This window comes from Lynx rufus, unplaced genomic scaffold (genome assembly GCF_022079265.1).
Source record: "Lynx rufus isolate CCGP_SWC_20201006 ecotype Redwood Valley unplaced genomic scaffold, mLynRuf1.p SCAF_23, whole genome shotgun sequence".
Lineage (NCBI taxonomy): Eukaryota > Metazoa > Chordata > Mammalia > Carnivora > Felidae > Lynx > Lynx rufus.
The window spans coordinates 1,064,684-1,079,868 of NW_025814838.1; the positions used below are offsets into that span (position 1 = coordinate 1,064,684).

General features: G+C 54.3%; 1 protein-coding gene across 2 annotated transcripts; it reads left to right on the forward strand.

Annotated features, from left to right (window-relative positions):
* The first annotated feature begins 426 nt into the window (after positions 1-426).
* STX1B (syntaxin 1B) lies at positions 427-15,185 on the forward strand. Of its 2 annotated transcripts, XM_047087743.1 has the most exons (10): positions 427-456; positions 8,451-8,525; positions 8,727-8,826; positions 8,941-9,015; positions 11,535-11,608; positions 11,978-12,086; positions 12,268-12,341; positions 14,500-14,637; positions 14,738-14,848; positions 15,105-15,185. In XM_047087743.1, the coding sequence occupies exons 1-10, from the start codon at positions 427-429 to the stop codon at positions 15,183-15,185; spliced, it is 867 nt and encodes a 288-aa protein (XP_046943699.1). The 2 variants fall into 2 exon arrangements, with proteins under 2 accessions (XP_046943699.1, XP_046943701.1); XM_047087745.1 differs by lacking the exon at positions 15,105-15,185 and having other exon boundaries at positions 14,500-14,636; positions 14,783-14,825.

Consider the following 15,185-nt stretch of genomic DNA (forward strand, 5'->3'; position numbering starts at 1 on the left):
GCCTCTCCACTCCCCCTCTCCCTGGGTCCCCCTCCCCCGGACTACAACCCCCAGGCGCCCCCAGCCCCGGGCGCTGCGCATGCCCCCTGCTCCCCGCCCCCTCCCGGTTCCCCCCTCCCTCCCTTCCTCCTTACCTCCCTCCGCCCCCCTCCCCCGCGCTTCGGCTCCCGCATCCCTCCATCCGAGCCTGTGCCGCAGCCGCATCGCCACCGCAGCCCCGGCAGAGCCGAGCCCGGCCCAGGCCCCTGCCCCTGCCCGGCCCTCGGCTCGCCACCCCCGGCCCCGCCCCCGTCCGCGGGCCCCCCCCCAGCGGCTCCGGTGCCCCCCGGCGCCCCCAGACTCCGGCCTCCAGCACCGAGGCAGGAGGCAGGGAGCAGCAGCAGAGGCAGGAGGACGAGGAGGAGGAGGAGGAGGAGCCGTCGCAGGATGAAGGATCGGACTCAGGAGCTGCGGAGTGTGAGCTTGGGGGTGGGGAAATGGGGGGGCGGGACCCCAATATTGGGGGAGCGCGTGGGGGTGGAGTGGGGGAGGTGCTGGGACATGGGGGCAAATGATGGGACTGGAGGTTGGTAGTAGGGGCACCCCAGTATCTGGAGGCACCTGATGTCTCCAATGAACCTGCATTTTGGGGACAGCGGCTGGAAGAGGTTGGAGGCCATTAAGACTCAAGGGGGCAGGAGAGATTTCAGGGGCCTTGGATACCCACATTCCCAGGAGAGCCCTGGGGTCAAATCTGGGGATGGGAGAGAGTGAACATCAGGAGAGAATTGGAGGGTACTGTCTGTCATCCCCTGGGCAGATTTGCGGAATGAGAAAGATGGGGGCGGTTACTGGGCCAGGCTGAGTCTAGCGGGACCCAGATTTGAGGGGTGCTCTGGGGAAGGACACAGGTTGGGCCAGAGATGCCAACACCTGGCAGTGAATGAAGTGGATGTTTGTGTGTGCACGCGTGTGTTGCTCCCTGTGGGGAGGGGGCACCTCTCAGAGGCAGGGAGGGAAGTGGTGGCCTCAGGAGACAGCCAGAGGGCCAAGGCCTGAGATTGGGTGACCCCAGAGGTGGGAGTTGGGGCTGCAGAGGAGAGGGGGAGGAGGTTCCATGCACAGGGCCACGGAACTGGGTTTTGTGACATGGACTGCTTTGCTGGGGGGAATTGGGGCATTCTGAACAGTCAGGGGCAGGTTGATGTGGACCCCTGGTCTGCAGGCCTGAAGAGGCCTAGCTCCAGGAGTCTGGCCAGGCAGTATGTGTTTGGGTGACAGGGGGAGGAGGGCGGCACTGATGTCCGCAGTGAAGGCTGCTATTTGGAGGGGCTGGGGAGTGGGGGCTTGATGAGAATGGTTTCTAGGGTAGGGAGAATGCTGGGGGATTTGTAGAAATGACCTGGGGGCCCAGAAGGCAAAGCTGACAGCTTACTCTGTGCTCCAGGCCTGTGGTGTGATGTTACTAAAGTACTAGCCCCGGCCATGATGTATCCTGATGCACTGGGTCTTTCTCAGGAGGAGCCTGTTGGTGGTTCCCTGCTCCCAGGGTTGTTACCCCATTTGACAGATGAGGAGACTGAGGTTTGGAGGTAGCAGGAACTTGTCCAAGGTCACCAAGCAAGTGGGTGGGAGGATCAGACTGGAATCTGGGTTTCCAGTCTGGCAAGTTGACATGTGTCTCTGCTTTTTTGGTCTTTGAAACAGAAGTCTGAACACTGGGGGTAAAAAGCTCTGTCTTTGGAGAGCCCCTGGATATGGGGGTGGGAAACCAGATTACAGAAAACAAGAGGAAGGGGCTTGAAGATAAGTGACTGTCATCTCTGGGGAAGGACGGGTTGGCAAATGAGAAGGAAGAAGAAACTGGTGGTTGAATAGGGAATTTTGAAGTTTTCTTTATTAAACTTCCACTGAATGTAAGGGTCAGGCATCTAGAAAATGGCAATAATAAAAACAACTAACCCCCTAGTGCCAGATATTGTTTTGAGTGTTTTATTCATATTTACTCATTTTGATCCTCACCTCAACCCTGGTACTAGTCTGATTCCATTTTACAGATAAGGAAATTGAAGCCCAGAGACATTAAGTATCAGGGATCAGCGTTCTGGATCAGAGTCACATAGCTAGTAAAAGGCAGGCAAGCAGCTGGCTCCATCACTGGTGCTCTAAACTCCCTTTCTCTCGCCATGCACTTTTCAAAGCAGGTTGCTGTTTGTAACCTCATTGGACCCTCACTGACCTCCTGGTAAGGTATGTGGACTAAGAGACTACCTCATTTTAAAGCTGAGGAAACTGATGCCCAGAGTGGGTAAATAACTTGCCCAAGGTCACACAGCCATCAAGTGAGGAATGTGAATTTGAACCCAGATCCCCTGCTGCCAGGACAATTCTATCACTCTAAAACCCAGAGAAATGGAAAGCCGTTGAGGTGAGGTAGTGGTGAAATCATGGTATAATTAGAGGGGTGGGGGGGGGAAGCTCCAAGACAAGGATGGAAGGGGAGGCAGGGCATGGAGTCCTCTTCCACATAGGTGAGGGAGGCAAGGAGGCCTGTCTGCTGGGGCTGCAGGGGGTAGGCAGTGTTGGGGGGGGGTGGCATGGAGGGGTAAAAGGAGTTGGGTAAGTGCTGGTGGCTCTGGTGTTAGTCACAGCTCAGAGAGACTAGAGATTTGGGAGGGGGTGGGTGGGGTGGGGAGAAGCTGCCAGATGTAAGGAGTGCAAGGGTCTCCCCATCAGAGTTGAGAGCGAGGAGACTGGGAAGCAGGAGAGACCGGGCAGGGTGTTGGAGGCCTGGTTAAGAGGTCTCTGAGATGCTGAGAGTAGTGGGGGGCAGTAGTGGGAGGGGATGTCAGCTCAGGGGACCTGATCATCTTCCCAACAATACTTTCGAGTTCCCCTGGGAACTCAGATCTGTTTATCAAATACCCTGTGAGGGCACAGATTTGGGAGTCAGACTGTCTGGGTTCAAATCCTAGCTTTGCTACTTCCTGTGTCACCTTGGGTTAAGTTTCTTAACCTCTCTGGTCCTCAGTTTCTTCATGTTTGAATTGGGAGTAATAATAGTACCCGTTTGCAGGATTGTCCCAAGGATTGAAATTAGGTAATATCAAAAAGTACCAAGAAGGGGCCTGGGCACAGCAGGGCCCTGTGAGTGTTTATTATTCCACATTTGACTTGCTTGTTTCCCTTGAACCTCATATCAGCCCCCTGGGATGGGCAGGATGTGACCCCTAATTTATTTTGGAGTAGATTGAGGGCCAGAGAGGCAACCGGACCAAGGTCAAACAGCTGTTAATGGCAGAGCTAGTGTTGAACCAGGGTTTTCTGTTTTCCCGTTCACCAAGCACCTTTGGGCATGAGTTGGGAGGTGCTGGACTGGAGTGGAGGCTATGATGGGGAGTTAATCCGCTGGATTGTTGTCCCAGGGTCCAAGGAGCAGGGCCAGGGTCAGGGCCAGGGCTCAAGAGGAGAGAACGGGAGCAAGTGAGTTGGAGAGGAAGATTGGGGAGGGAGAGAAGCCTGTGGGGTTGCATGGTGGACTGTGGAGTGGGAAGGCAGGAGGCCTGGGGGGTGGGGAAGATGAGGCCTGTAGGGAAGGAGGCTCAAATTTGAGGCCGGGTGGGAATGGGGGCCGTTAAAGGACAAGTCACACACTCTAAGGACAGGAACTGAGTCATCTATGTAGTACTTAGGTATGGGATAGGCACAGGGAGGACTTTCAGTGGTAGACCTGAAATAGTGAAAGAGCAGCCCAGTGTGAGAGGGCAGGGATCAGGAGAACCCTGGTGATGGACCACTGCCCCCCAGCTGCACAGGGCGCATTTCTGCTGTGCAAGCACAGCAAGTTCACCCCTGCCTCAGGGCTTTTGCACTTGCTGTTCCTTCTGTTGGTCCCCCTGTTTTGAACGCTCTTCCCTCTGCCTGGACCACTATTCCCTCTGACTTGAATTCTGTGTCATCAAATGTCACCCACCCCCAGAAAGGCCCTCCCTGACCATCCTGGGCCACCCCTGATAGCCGTTTCTCCCTCTCACTGGGTTCATCTCCCTCCTTGCCAGTTAGCGTAGTCTGAAATCGTCTTGTTCATTCTTCGTCTCCCTCCAATAGAACGTCAGCTCCTTGGAGCTAGGACCTTCTTCCTGTCTTGTCCACCTCTGTGTTCTCAGCAGCAGCTAGAGAACTTGGCTCTGCTCATACATAGCTGCCAGGTGAATGAATGATTCAGTGGGGCACAGGGAGGATGAGGAAGGGAGTAGGTGGGTAAGGAGGGAGGGCAGAGCGGCAAGGTTGGGGGAGGGAGGGCGATGCTGGGTGCTGGGAGGGCAGAGAGGCCCAGTCAGGGAGACAGATGGACAGGAGTGGGGGTGCGGTGGAGAGAGGCTGCTGCCTCTAGATCAAATGATGTTTGCACCCCTGAGGAGCACCTGTGAGCATGTGTGTGCGGTGCGTGTTGGCACACGTGTGTTTACATACACACACGCGCACTCTGACTTGTCTGTCACCCAACACCAGGCTCTTTCTGCCTCTGTGTTAGTCACCTTCTTACCATCTGTCTCTGATCTCTGATCTCTGGCCTGCTAGCTCACTCTGTCCCCCTCCTTCCATCCACGCATCTGTCTATGTGGTCTCCCCACACCAACGTACACGAGGGCCCTTGTATCTCTGATGGGGAAAGACTGAAGCTAGAGACTTGGATCTGATGCCCCCTATTCCCAAGGCGGTTCCAGAAGGTGCCCAGGACCTCTGCACTCTGTCACTTCATCCTTTCAAGCACTTGAGGAATTGGTGAGTAGGAAGAGCAGCGACTGTGAGTTTAAACCCAGGTGCCGCCCTGTCAGCACCCCATACAGCACCCACTGGATAATCTTGAGCAAGTCACTTAATCTCTCTGTGCCTCAGTTTCCTCATCTGTCAAATGGGTATAAGAATCGTATCTACTTCATGGAGTGGTTATAAGAGACACTCAAGGCACTTTGGACAGGGCCCAGCTCACTGCAATCTGTAAACATGTGTTAGATTTCTTATCTTCTTCATTTTGCATATGAGGAAACTGAAGCTTGAGTTCTCCGTAAAGCAGATCGAGCGCATACAATCGTCTTTTTCTGGGTAATCTCATCTGCCCATAGCCTGCATTCTTTTAGGCTGGCCAACTTCTTCCAGAAATGGAGGCCATGCTCATTAGCGAACATGCACACTGCAGAGCAGGGAGGGCCCTTGGTGCACCAGGCTGCCCTTTTTGCAAATGAACTGGGGCTCAGAGAAGGGCTGAGATTTGCCTAGGATCACAGAATAGGGCAAGGGAAGGTAGAACTCCTGGCTTCCTGTCTGGGCTCTTCCTGCAGCCTGGCCCCTTACTGGTTATCTCCCCTGGCCACAGGAGTTCAGCAGTACTGGGGACACAGCAGAGCAGGACTGCGGGGACAGATCCTGGGATTAGCACCAGGCAGGTCAAGTCTCACCTCTGGCCTTATTTGCTGTGAAGCCTTAGGCAGGTCAGGCAACCTCTCTGAGCCTGTTTCTTCATCTATAACATGGGAGGGGCAGCAGGTAATAGCCAACCCTCACTAAACACTGCTTCTCTCTGGCAGCATTAGGCATTTTTCCTGCCTGGTTTCATTGCCTCCACCTGCCCAGCATTGGGAGTAGACGTTATCGCCATTCAGTGAATGCAGAGGCTGAAGCTCAGAAGGCAGAAATCATGTGGCTTTGCAGCTGCTAACCCGGGCAAGTTCTTCAGCCTCTCTGTGCCTCAGTTTCCCCATCTATAAAAGGGGGCTATAATAATATCTACCTCAGGAGGCTATTGTGAGAATTAAAGGGACAAGTGTACACACAGGGCATAGAATGGTGCCCAGCTCGTTCTAACACGCTTTGTAAATGTTTGCCATAATTGTAATTATGCTAGCCAGTGATCTTTATAGACTTTACATAAAGATTAAATGAGATAACAAGAATATAAGACCTATGTGGAAGGTGTTATTATAAGATAATATTTTCCTAGGATTTCGGGGCACAGAGCCTCACCCAGATTGGGCCTTAGCAGGAGCTGACCTGAGCGAGAAAACATGTGGTGGCAGAGTTGGTGGAAGGAGGTGGCCTGGTCTCAAGCCTTAGAAGGGGCTGTGGGGGAGGTCTGTCTTAGATGCCTATGATTTCCAGCCCATTCAGCCCAGGTGCCCTTGGACAAGTCACTTCCCTTCTCCCCCTCTGACCTCCTGTTCCCTCATCTGTGAAATGGGGACACTGATATTTGCTCAGCCTCTCTCTCAGGGCTGTGTGGTGAGGATCAAAAGGGATTATAGATGGAAAAGTGTTTGTACCCTGTAGAGGATTATTAGCTCTCGGGCCTCTACCTTTCTTCCTCTCTCAAGGACAAGTAAACAGGCAGCCAGGGATGTCCCAGGGCAAAACCTAAGGGAACTGGCTCTGGGAACAACAGTAGAGAGGGAACTTAGACTTTAGAAAATCAAAAGTCAGTGTGGGAAAGGGACAGAACAGGAAAGTTCCCAGGCACCTGAGCCAGAGACACGCCTCATGACCGGTGGGCAGCTGGGCAGAGGGCCGAAGTCAGAGAAGTGGCAGAGGAATGGCTTTGGCTGTAGGGGAGGGAGACCTTGTGGGGCAGCTGGCTTGAGGACACAGTATCAGGGGAAGCCAGTGGGTCCTCAGAGATGAGATGAGCATCCCAGAGCCCCTCCGGGCCAAAGTTTATCGGGATAGCCCTGGTCTGGTGGAGACTTGAGAAGCCTGACGTCCTATGAGAGTCCCCGAGCCCGGCCTGGTATTACCTCTCCTTCTGAGGGCAGCTGTGGGCAGACGGAGGAGCCTCCCTTTCCCAGGGGATGTTTGGGATGGTCTGGAAATTAAATGTAAGTGCTGAACACATTTTCTGACATGGGGTGGGGCCCAGCGTCCGTGGGGAGAATCCCTTGAGTTCCATTTGGGCAGGAAGCTGGGGTGGCATTGAGAGTGTGCAGCTGGAGGGCTCCTCCCGGTGCTGCTGGGGCTCTGCTGATTCCGAGTTCACTTGGCTGCCTAGATTGCATCTAGGTCCCATCTGGCTCTGTCTAGGTTCGATCTGAGCTTGTCTGGGATCTGTCTGCCCCGAGTCTAGTTCGGTCGAAGCCTGTCTGGTTTCTGTCAGATCCTGTCTGTGATCTGCTCGGACCCTGTTGAGGTTCCGTGTGAGTGCTTGTCTTGAGATCCCAACAGGCTCTACCCCAAGTGGACACTTTTGGATCCTGTCTTGATTTCATTCAGGCTTTGGTAGTCAGATTCTTTTGGCTAGGTTCTTTCTGGAGGTCCGGGTGAACTCTGTTTCACTTTCTACTGGGGCCGATTAGAGCTCCTCATGTAATTAAGCTTGACAGGCTCAGCTTTTGTCCTCAGACTTCTGTCCCCAGCAGAGAAGAGTCTCAAGCCCAGAGTGTGTAGCACTGGGGAGCCCACCCTGTCCCCTCTCTTCTTCCCCAGCTCTGAATGAGTGTGCCGACCTGAGGGTCAGAGAGGCACAGAGGGCCCTCCCGAATGTCCCTGGGGTTGCCACACGTGTCAGAGGGCAGCTTTGCCGTGTGTGGGTGAACGTCAGCATGTCAGCGTCTCTCCGTGTGGGTGTCAGTGGGCCTATTTCTGTGTGTCTTGTGTGTCAGCCCTTCTGTCCGTGTCACTGGTCTGTCTGACGGTGGCGGTGGCGGTGGTGGTGTGGGTGGGTAAATCCCTTTGTGTCTCTGAGCCCTGGGGGTGGAGGGCTGAGCAGCTGCAGGTTGCAACTGGGAAATCCAAGCAAGTGAGAGTAGGTGGGTGTGAAGTTGGGAGAGGCTGGATGAAAGAAGTGAATACGAGGGGCAGAGCAGCTGAGGGGGTGAGCGCAGGCAGCGGGAGGAAGACGCAGGGAGCCGGGGAGGTGGGGGTGCTGCCTGTGGCTCTCCTCCAGCCCTCCCTGGACTTGACTGCTTGCTCAACTTGGCGCCCGCAGCTGGCAGTGAAGTGACCTTGCACAGGGGACGTGGCTGGCCGGGTGGAAGCTGGAGGGGAGCAAAGTAAGGCCTGGGCAGGAGCGGCCGGGAGGGATGGTGGACAGGGTCAGGATCCTGGGCCTCCATTCCAGACCCCAGATGTTGCAAGGCTGACGTTTAGCCAGTTCAGATGATACCGGTTCACAGCAGCTGTCCTGAGTGTCACCCACCTCCAGGGTGACTGGGCCAATTCCACCCTTGAGAGGGTGCCTTTTTCTGATTCCCTCCACCCTGTCCTTTGGGCTGTTGGCCACCTGGCTTCCGGGACCCCGTTCCACAAGAGAGCCAGTGTTCATTCTGACTGCTTGGTGCCCTTGCGTATGACCTGCATATGACCTACCCCCCCCCCCCTCCCCGCATATGACCTCTCCTAAGACCTCTGCTCTGAGCCTAGAGCTGGGAGCATCAGACTCGGGGTAGGGACTGTTCATGGATTCTGCCTCTCTTGCCTCCCAGGCGAAAGACAGTGATGATGAAGAGGAGGTGGTCCATGTGGATCGGGACCACTTCATGGATGAGTTCTTTGAACAGGTAACTGAGCTTCCGATGCTCTCAGACCCAGAAGCTGGCCCCCAGCCAACAACTTCCTTTGCCCTGTTCCCGCCCCTGCTCTCCACTTCTACACCCCCTTGGCCCTTAGATCTTGCCCATTTACCTGAACCCTGACTGAGCCCCCGGGGTCCCTTGCCTGGCTCAGCGACTTGGCTGGGTATAGCTGATTTGCTGCTCCAGGTGGAAGAGATCCGGGGCTGCATTGAGAAGCTGTCAGAGGATGTGGAGCAAGTGAAAAAACAGCACAGTGCCATCCTGGCCGCCCCCAACCCAGATGAGAGTGAGTGCTGCTTCTGGGTGGCTGTAAGGGGGATGGGGTTAGACAAGTAGGGGAGTGGTGTAGGGGGTCTGGGCTCCCGTCCATACGTGTCATCCTCTCTGGCTCTGTCCCCAGAGACCAAACAGGAGCTGGAGGACCTCACCGCAGACATCAAGAAGACTGCCAACAAGGTTCGGTCCAAGTTGAAAGGTGAGGAATGCAATCCCCAGACTAAGGAGGAAAACAACTGTGCCCTCGTTGGACCAAACATGCCTTTCTATAAGGAACGTCTACAAATTTCCAGGACCCAGATTCCTAAACAGTGAGAAAGCGCAAAACCCCCAGATTCCCCTCCTTGCTCCAGACTCTTTGGAGAAAGATACACGACAAGGAAGTGGGGGGGGGTGTTTGTCCAAGTTGCGTCTGCACTCTGCTGGATCCATCAGCATGAAGGTCCACCAGAAAATACAGTCTACCGAGTGGCTTTAGTTTCATTAAATCCTTATTTCTCCAGAACAGGTGCCGGGCCTAGCGCTAAGCACCCAGTAGGTGGGCTCAGCAAATGCTTCTGAATTGGTATCGTCGGCTCAGGACAGATTGGACTGTGTGGCTGACATCAGGAGCTGGCAAGCTTTCAGGAGGGACCTGCCAAATGCTTATGTATTTGCTCTAATTTAAGGACTTGGGTGCTGGTAATAACCACCTTCCCTCAAAGCATTGTGGGTTGGGAACCTCCTTGTCTGCTGGTGCCAGGGGAATAGCAGTGTTACCGTGAGGTGGTAATTCAGTATCAGAAAACATTTGCCAGGCACCTACTTTGAGGCACATTGCTGGGCTTTGGGGAAGAGGTGTCATGTCAGATGCCTGGCCTTGAGCATACTAACCTTTGTCCAGAGAGAGGAGAACAGGGACTCCATGCCTTCCCCGAGTCAGTGGGAGGTCATGTGTGAGCCTCCAGTGCTGATCTGTAAAAATAAGCCCTTTACACTTGTGTGCTGGAAAGGAAAATGGCCCAAACTGGGAGCGCATTAAGTACAAATCCAGACAGACGGAGTTCAACTTCCATCATCAACTCAGTTCTGGACAGCTTCCATCATCAACACATTCCTCACCTCAACTTTCTCATTGGTACAGTAAGAAAAACAGAAGCAATTTCAAAGCAGGTTTTTGGTTTTGTGTGTGTGGTTTTTTTTGTAGCAATTTTTTTTTTCCTCTAAATGAAATCTTACAGAGAACTCCAGTATATACAACACGTAAAAGTCATGCTGTTCTGGCTGTACTGGGGTTGGGAGACCCAGGGCCCTACCCGCCTCGCCTCCCCTTTACTCCTGGCAACAGTCCTTGAAGTTCTTTCTCAGACGCAGGGTTCCATGGAACACCATTTAAAAATTCCTGGGCTCAAAGATTTCTTTGGGCCCATTGAGCTCTGACCTTAACACTCTCTATAAGACCGAGAGGTGGCTCCATGGATCATGAGTCCAGGAACAGACCAAGAAAGAACCCAGAGAAAGTAGGAGTGATGTAGAGAAGCTGACCTTCCAGGCCTCCAGAAAAAGAGAGGAAATTTTCTTCTTCTCCATCTTTCTCCAGCTATTTTGGTGGCATGAGCTTGGGCTTTGTGTGTGACCTTGGGTCAGTTGTTTTACCCATTTGAACCTCAGCTTCTAGTGTAAAACATGGACTGAATTCCTAGGATTGTTGTAAGAAGTCAGTGAGGTCCTGTAAAGGCCCCCTCACTCCATGGCTTGGCTCCAGTCCCAAGCCTGACAATAGGGTCCCAGTATGGGCCGGAGGCTCTGACTTCCCTGGGTGTGTGTTCCTGTGCTTTTCCAGCAGCAGGTGGGCCAGAGGTGTCACTCAGTTACTGTGCCCACCATTGCAGGTAGGGGAGCATCGGGGGTGCTATTCAGCCCCGTATCTCCCCTGCTGCCAGCAGAACAGAGAAGTGATGTTCTCAAGAATGGCCTGGAGGCCCTTCCAGGTCTGGAGGGCCTGGTTGATTCATCCCTGCTGCATTTTCAGAGCACTGTAGATCTTATCACACACAAGCTCTTTTTTAGAAAATCTGAATGACAGATGTTAGGAGTGCATGATCCAGAAGCAGGAATCCCAGTTCATCTGTGCAGCTTTTCCAGAACATCTTGTAGAAGTGGGAATTCCCAAATTAGGGGTCACCTTGCAGGGCTGGGGGAGAGCTATTTTCTATTGGAACATCCCTCCCTCACCCTAGGATTTTGGAAGAAAAGGGCGGCCACTAGAACCTGACCCACCTGGAAGTGCCTGCCTTCTGCCAGAAAAACCTCAGGATGGGTTCCTGCCCTCTTTCCAGAGGCCTTAGGAAATGGAGAGTTCTCCACATACTGGAGACCCTCCAGTGGACTGGGCCCACACCCCCCTCAGTGGGGTTAAGCACGAGTTACAGCTGTGGGACTTTCCAAGACCCAGCACTTCCTCCTGAACAAGTAGCCCCTTTCTGTCTGGTGACCCGCGAACCCTCAACCTCCCCTCCTACCTGCCTTCCAGACGCCCTGAAACGTCTGTCCCTCTATTCACCCGCCTCCTGCCCCTGCCCCTGCCCCTTGGATCCTCTACTGTCTGCCCTCGCCATGGGTGTGACATCTCTTCACAGGCCTGGGGCCTGCCTCGGGGTGTCGACCTTTCCTACGTCCCGGACCCCTGCCCCACATGCCCCGGGTCTCCCGCCGGTCACTGCACCCTCTCTCCCGTAGCGATCGAGCAAAGCATTGAACAAGAGGAGGGGCTGAACCGTTCCTCCGCGGACCTGCGCATCCGCAAGACCCAGGTAGGAGGTGGCAGGCAGCCTGGCGGGGTTGGGGGGGAGCCGGATCCGACCGGGGAGGACTCCTGGCTGGAGCCAGGCGAAAAGATAGTGGGCGGGCCAGAGCCGAGCAAAGCGCTGGGCGTGGCCAGTGAGGAGCCTGGGCGGGGTTATGGCGGGAGGGCGGGGCTGGGCCCTGTCTCCCAGCTCTGGTTGGGACCCCGCTGGTTAGCGAGTTGAATGGGGGACCTGGCGCGGGGGCGTCCAGGGACTGAGCAATTGTCTAGGGTTGGGATCGCAGCGCGAGTTAAAGAAGGGCCATAGGCCATCTCGGCTCCTCCCCCCTCCACTGCCTCCTTAACCCCTCCTGATGTGTCTGTACCCCTACCCTAGCACTCCACACTCTCCCGGAAGTTCGTGGAAGTAATGACCGAATATAATGCGACCCAGTCCAAGTACCGGGACCGCTGCAAGGACCGGATCCAGCGGCAGCTGGAGATCAGTGCGTGTACCCCCTTTCAAAATCCCCAGGCTTGCCCCAGCCCTCTTCCAGGCCCTTCCTCTCCCTGGAGACCTTAAGGCCAGGTGGGGGGAGGGCGGGCTCCTGGGCCTCTGCCCCATCCCACTGCTTCAGGCCCCCAGACTGGCCCAGTCCCTGAGCAGGGAGGGCTTTCTCTCTACAGCTGGAAGGACCACGACGAACGAAGAACTGGAAGACATGCTGGAGAGCGGGAAGTTGGCCATCTTCACCGATGATGTGAGCCCCGGGTGGGGCTGGGTCAGGTTTTGGAAAACATTTACTCTCTTCCCTCCCCAAGCCGAGGCCGAGCTAAGGTCCTAAGTCCACCGTGGAATAACAAAGAGTGGGAAGCCAGGACCTGGAACCGGGGAATTCCATGGGAGCAGAGCAGGAAGGCACCCCCATAAAAAAGGCCAACCTTTTGAGTAACCAGATAATGTTCTAAGCCCTTTACATATTGACAGTTACCTGCTACCTCATTCAGCCCTCACCACCACCCTCCGAGGCAGCCAGATTTCAGCGATGGGGTTAAATAACTCGTCCAAGGCCCCAGAGCCAGGATCTGGACCTGCGGTCTCCTGTCAGGGCTGGGGCTCTTCAGTGCTAGGATACACTACTCCCTCCTGAAGCGGGTCATTTCACCAAATGACTAATTTGCCTACACGTTGAAAAAATTTTTTAAAGTACCAGTTTTACTTTTGCTGACATTTTGCACCCTGCCCTTGTCATCTTCAGTGTGACTGGATGGGCTTCCCCACTGTAGTTCTTTCTCTTTGTAGATTTTGCCTTGGCCTGCCCAGTTCTGTCTCCCTGCTTCTGCTGGCAGAGTGGCTCTGGTTTAGATTTCTAGACCAGAATTCAAGTATGTTCAGTGACTATCTAGCAGTTTTCAGTAAATTGTTATTTAGAGAACTGATCTTTGTTAAATTAGCTTTGAGCAATTGATTAGGGCCCGTTAACCTGGAGCCCTCCCAAACAGCTCTGCCCAGTCTCTCTGAGAACGGAGAGGAGCTTGGTGGGTTCCAAGAGGACAGAACTGATCCCCGCCAGCAAAGCCACCATCACTGCAATGGAAACGCATCATTACAATGCAGGGTGGTTGGGATCTTGCCTGAGGGATGCCCTGCCTGCAGACAGGCCCTAAGGTAGTGGTTAACTACTGGAGTCAGGGAAAGATTCCTGGGGGGAGTAGCATTGAGCTGTGCTTTAAGAAACAAGGAACATTTGGACATGGTGAGATGGGCAAAGGGCCCACTAGACAAAGGGCACAGATTGAACAAAGACAGGGAGAGGGAACCACTTGCCCAACAGCCATTGAATGATTTGGGCTCATAGGATATGTAGGAGATGAGGGCAGAAAGGGAGACTGAACCCTGGCTAGAGTAAAGGTGTGTAACCTGTGGTGGTGGGGAGTGGGGAGGAATAGAGGAGAGCCCTGGAGGGTTTTAGAGCAGAGGAGTGGCTCCTCATGGAGCCTGAACAGTGAGGAGTTTGGGAAGAGAGTGGCCTGGCTCAGGCCAGGTTGTCTGCGGGGAGGAGGTATATCTGATTGTGGGTTGGAATCTCTCTCTCCCCCTGACTCTTGAGGGCTACAGTGCGTTTCTTTTTTTCTTTTTTAATGTTTATTTATTCTTGAGAGAGAGAGAGAGAGAGAGAATGAGCAGGAGAGGGGCAGACAGAGAGGGAGACCCAGAATCCGAAGCAGGCTCCAGGCTCTAGGCCCTGGGCTGTCAGCACAGAGCCTGATGCGGGGCTCGAACTCATGGACCACGAGATCATGACCTGAGCCAAAGTCGGACGCTCAACTGACTGAGCCACCCAGGTGCTCCAGTGCATTTCTTTATTAGTTCTCCCCCATCTAATGTCACAGGGGCTCCAGAATGGGCACTCTGCCTTCTCCTCTGGTCCTCCTCTCCTACTTGCTTTCTCTGTTGTGTCCTCTTTCTTTACCCTGTCTGCCTTTGACCAGACGGGCGCCCCCGATGCTAGTGGTGGCTCTGCACCCCTATCTCTCTCCTCCCTGGGCTTTCCAGGTGTGTGTGTGTGTGTTAGAGGAAGCCCTGGGTGAGATGGTGGACTCAGGTTGGTTTTTATTTCTTGTATCTTAACAGGCCTCTTTTAGTGCCTTACTGTGTGCCAGGGACTGTTGTAATCAGCGTATACATATTAACTCACTTAATGTGCACAACAACTGTGGGAGGTGGGCACTGCTATTATCCACCTTTTTTAGGTTTGGAAACCGAGGCCTAGAAAGGTTAAACGGTTTGCCCACAGTTAGAGCTGGTAAGTGACAGTTGGATTTGAACCCAGATGCTCTAGCTGCAGAATCCAAACTCATGGGAGTGAAGGGTGGTCTGCAGCTCCTCCCCCCTGTCCCCCACCCCCATTGCCCTAGATCAAAATGGACTCGCAGATGACAAAGCAGGCACTGAATGAGATCGAGACGAGGCACAACGAGATCATCAAACTGGAAACCAGCATCCGAGAGCTGCATGACATGTTTGTGGACATGGCCATGCTCGTGGAAAGCCAGGTACTGCCTTTCCCGCACATTCTAGGAGTCTGCCCTACGTCCCTGGGGTTCTTTCCTTTAGCCCAACCCCTACCCTGTCCTGTGCACATCTCATCTGCAGGGTGAGATGATTGACCGCATTGAGTACAACGTGGAACATTCCGTGGACTATGTGGAGCGAGCTGTGTCTGACACCAAGAAAGCTGTGAAATATCAGAGCAAGGCCCGGAGGGTGAGCTGGGGCGGGTGGGCCTGTGGGACAGGTGGGCTGGGCTGAGCGGTCGGGGCAGGGCTCAGGCCAGGGCTGAGGTGAGTGATGAAATCCAAAGGGAGGCCTTATCTCTGGCTCTGACCTCTTCCTTTTTCTGTTTTCTCTCCCCTCCTCTTTTTCCTTACACCTGCTTCCCCATCTTTCCCTGCATCTGTCTGTCTCCCTTTATCTCTCTGTCTCTCTCCTCCTTCTTCCCTGTCACCCTTTCTGCCTGCAGAAGAAAATCATGATCATCATTTGCTGTGTGGTGCTGGGGGTGGTCTTGGCGTCATCCATTGGGGGGACGCTGGGCTTGTAG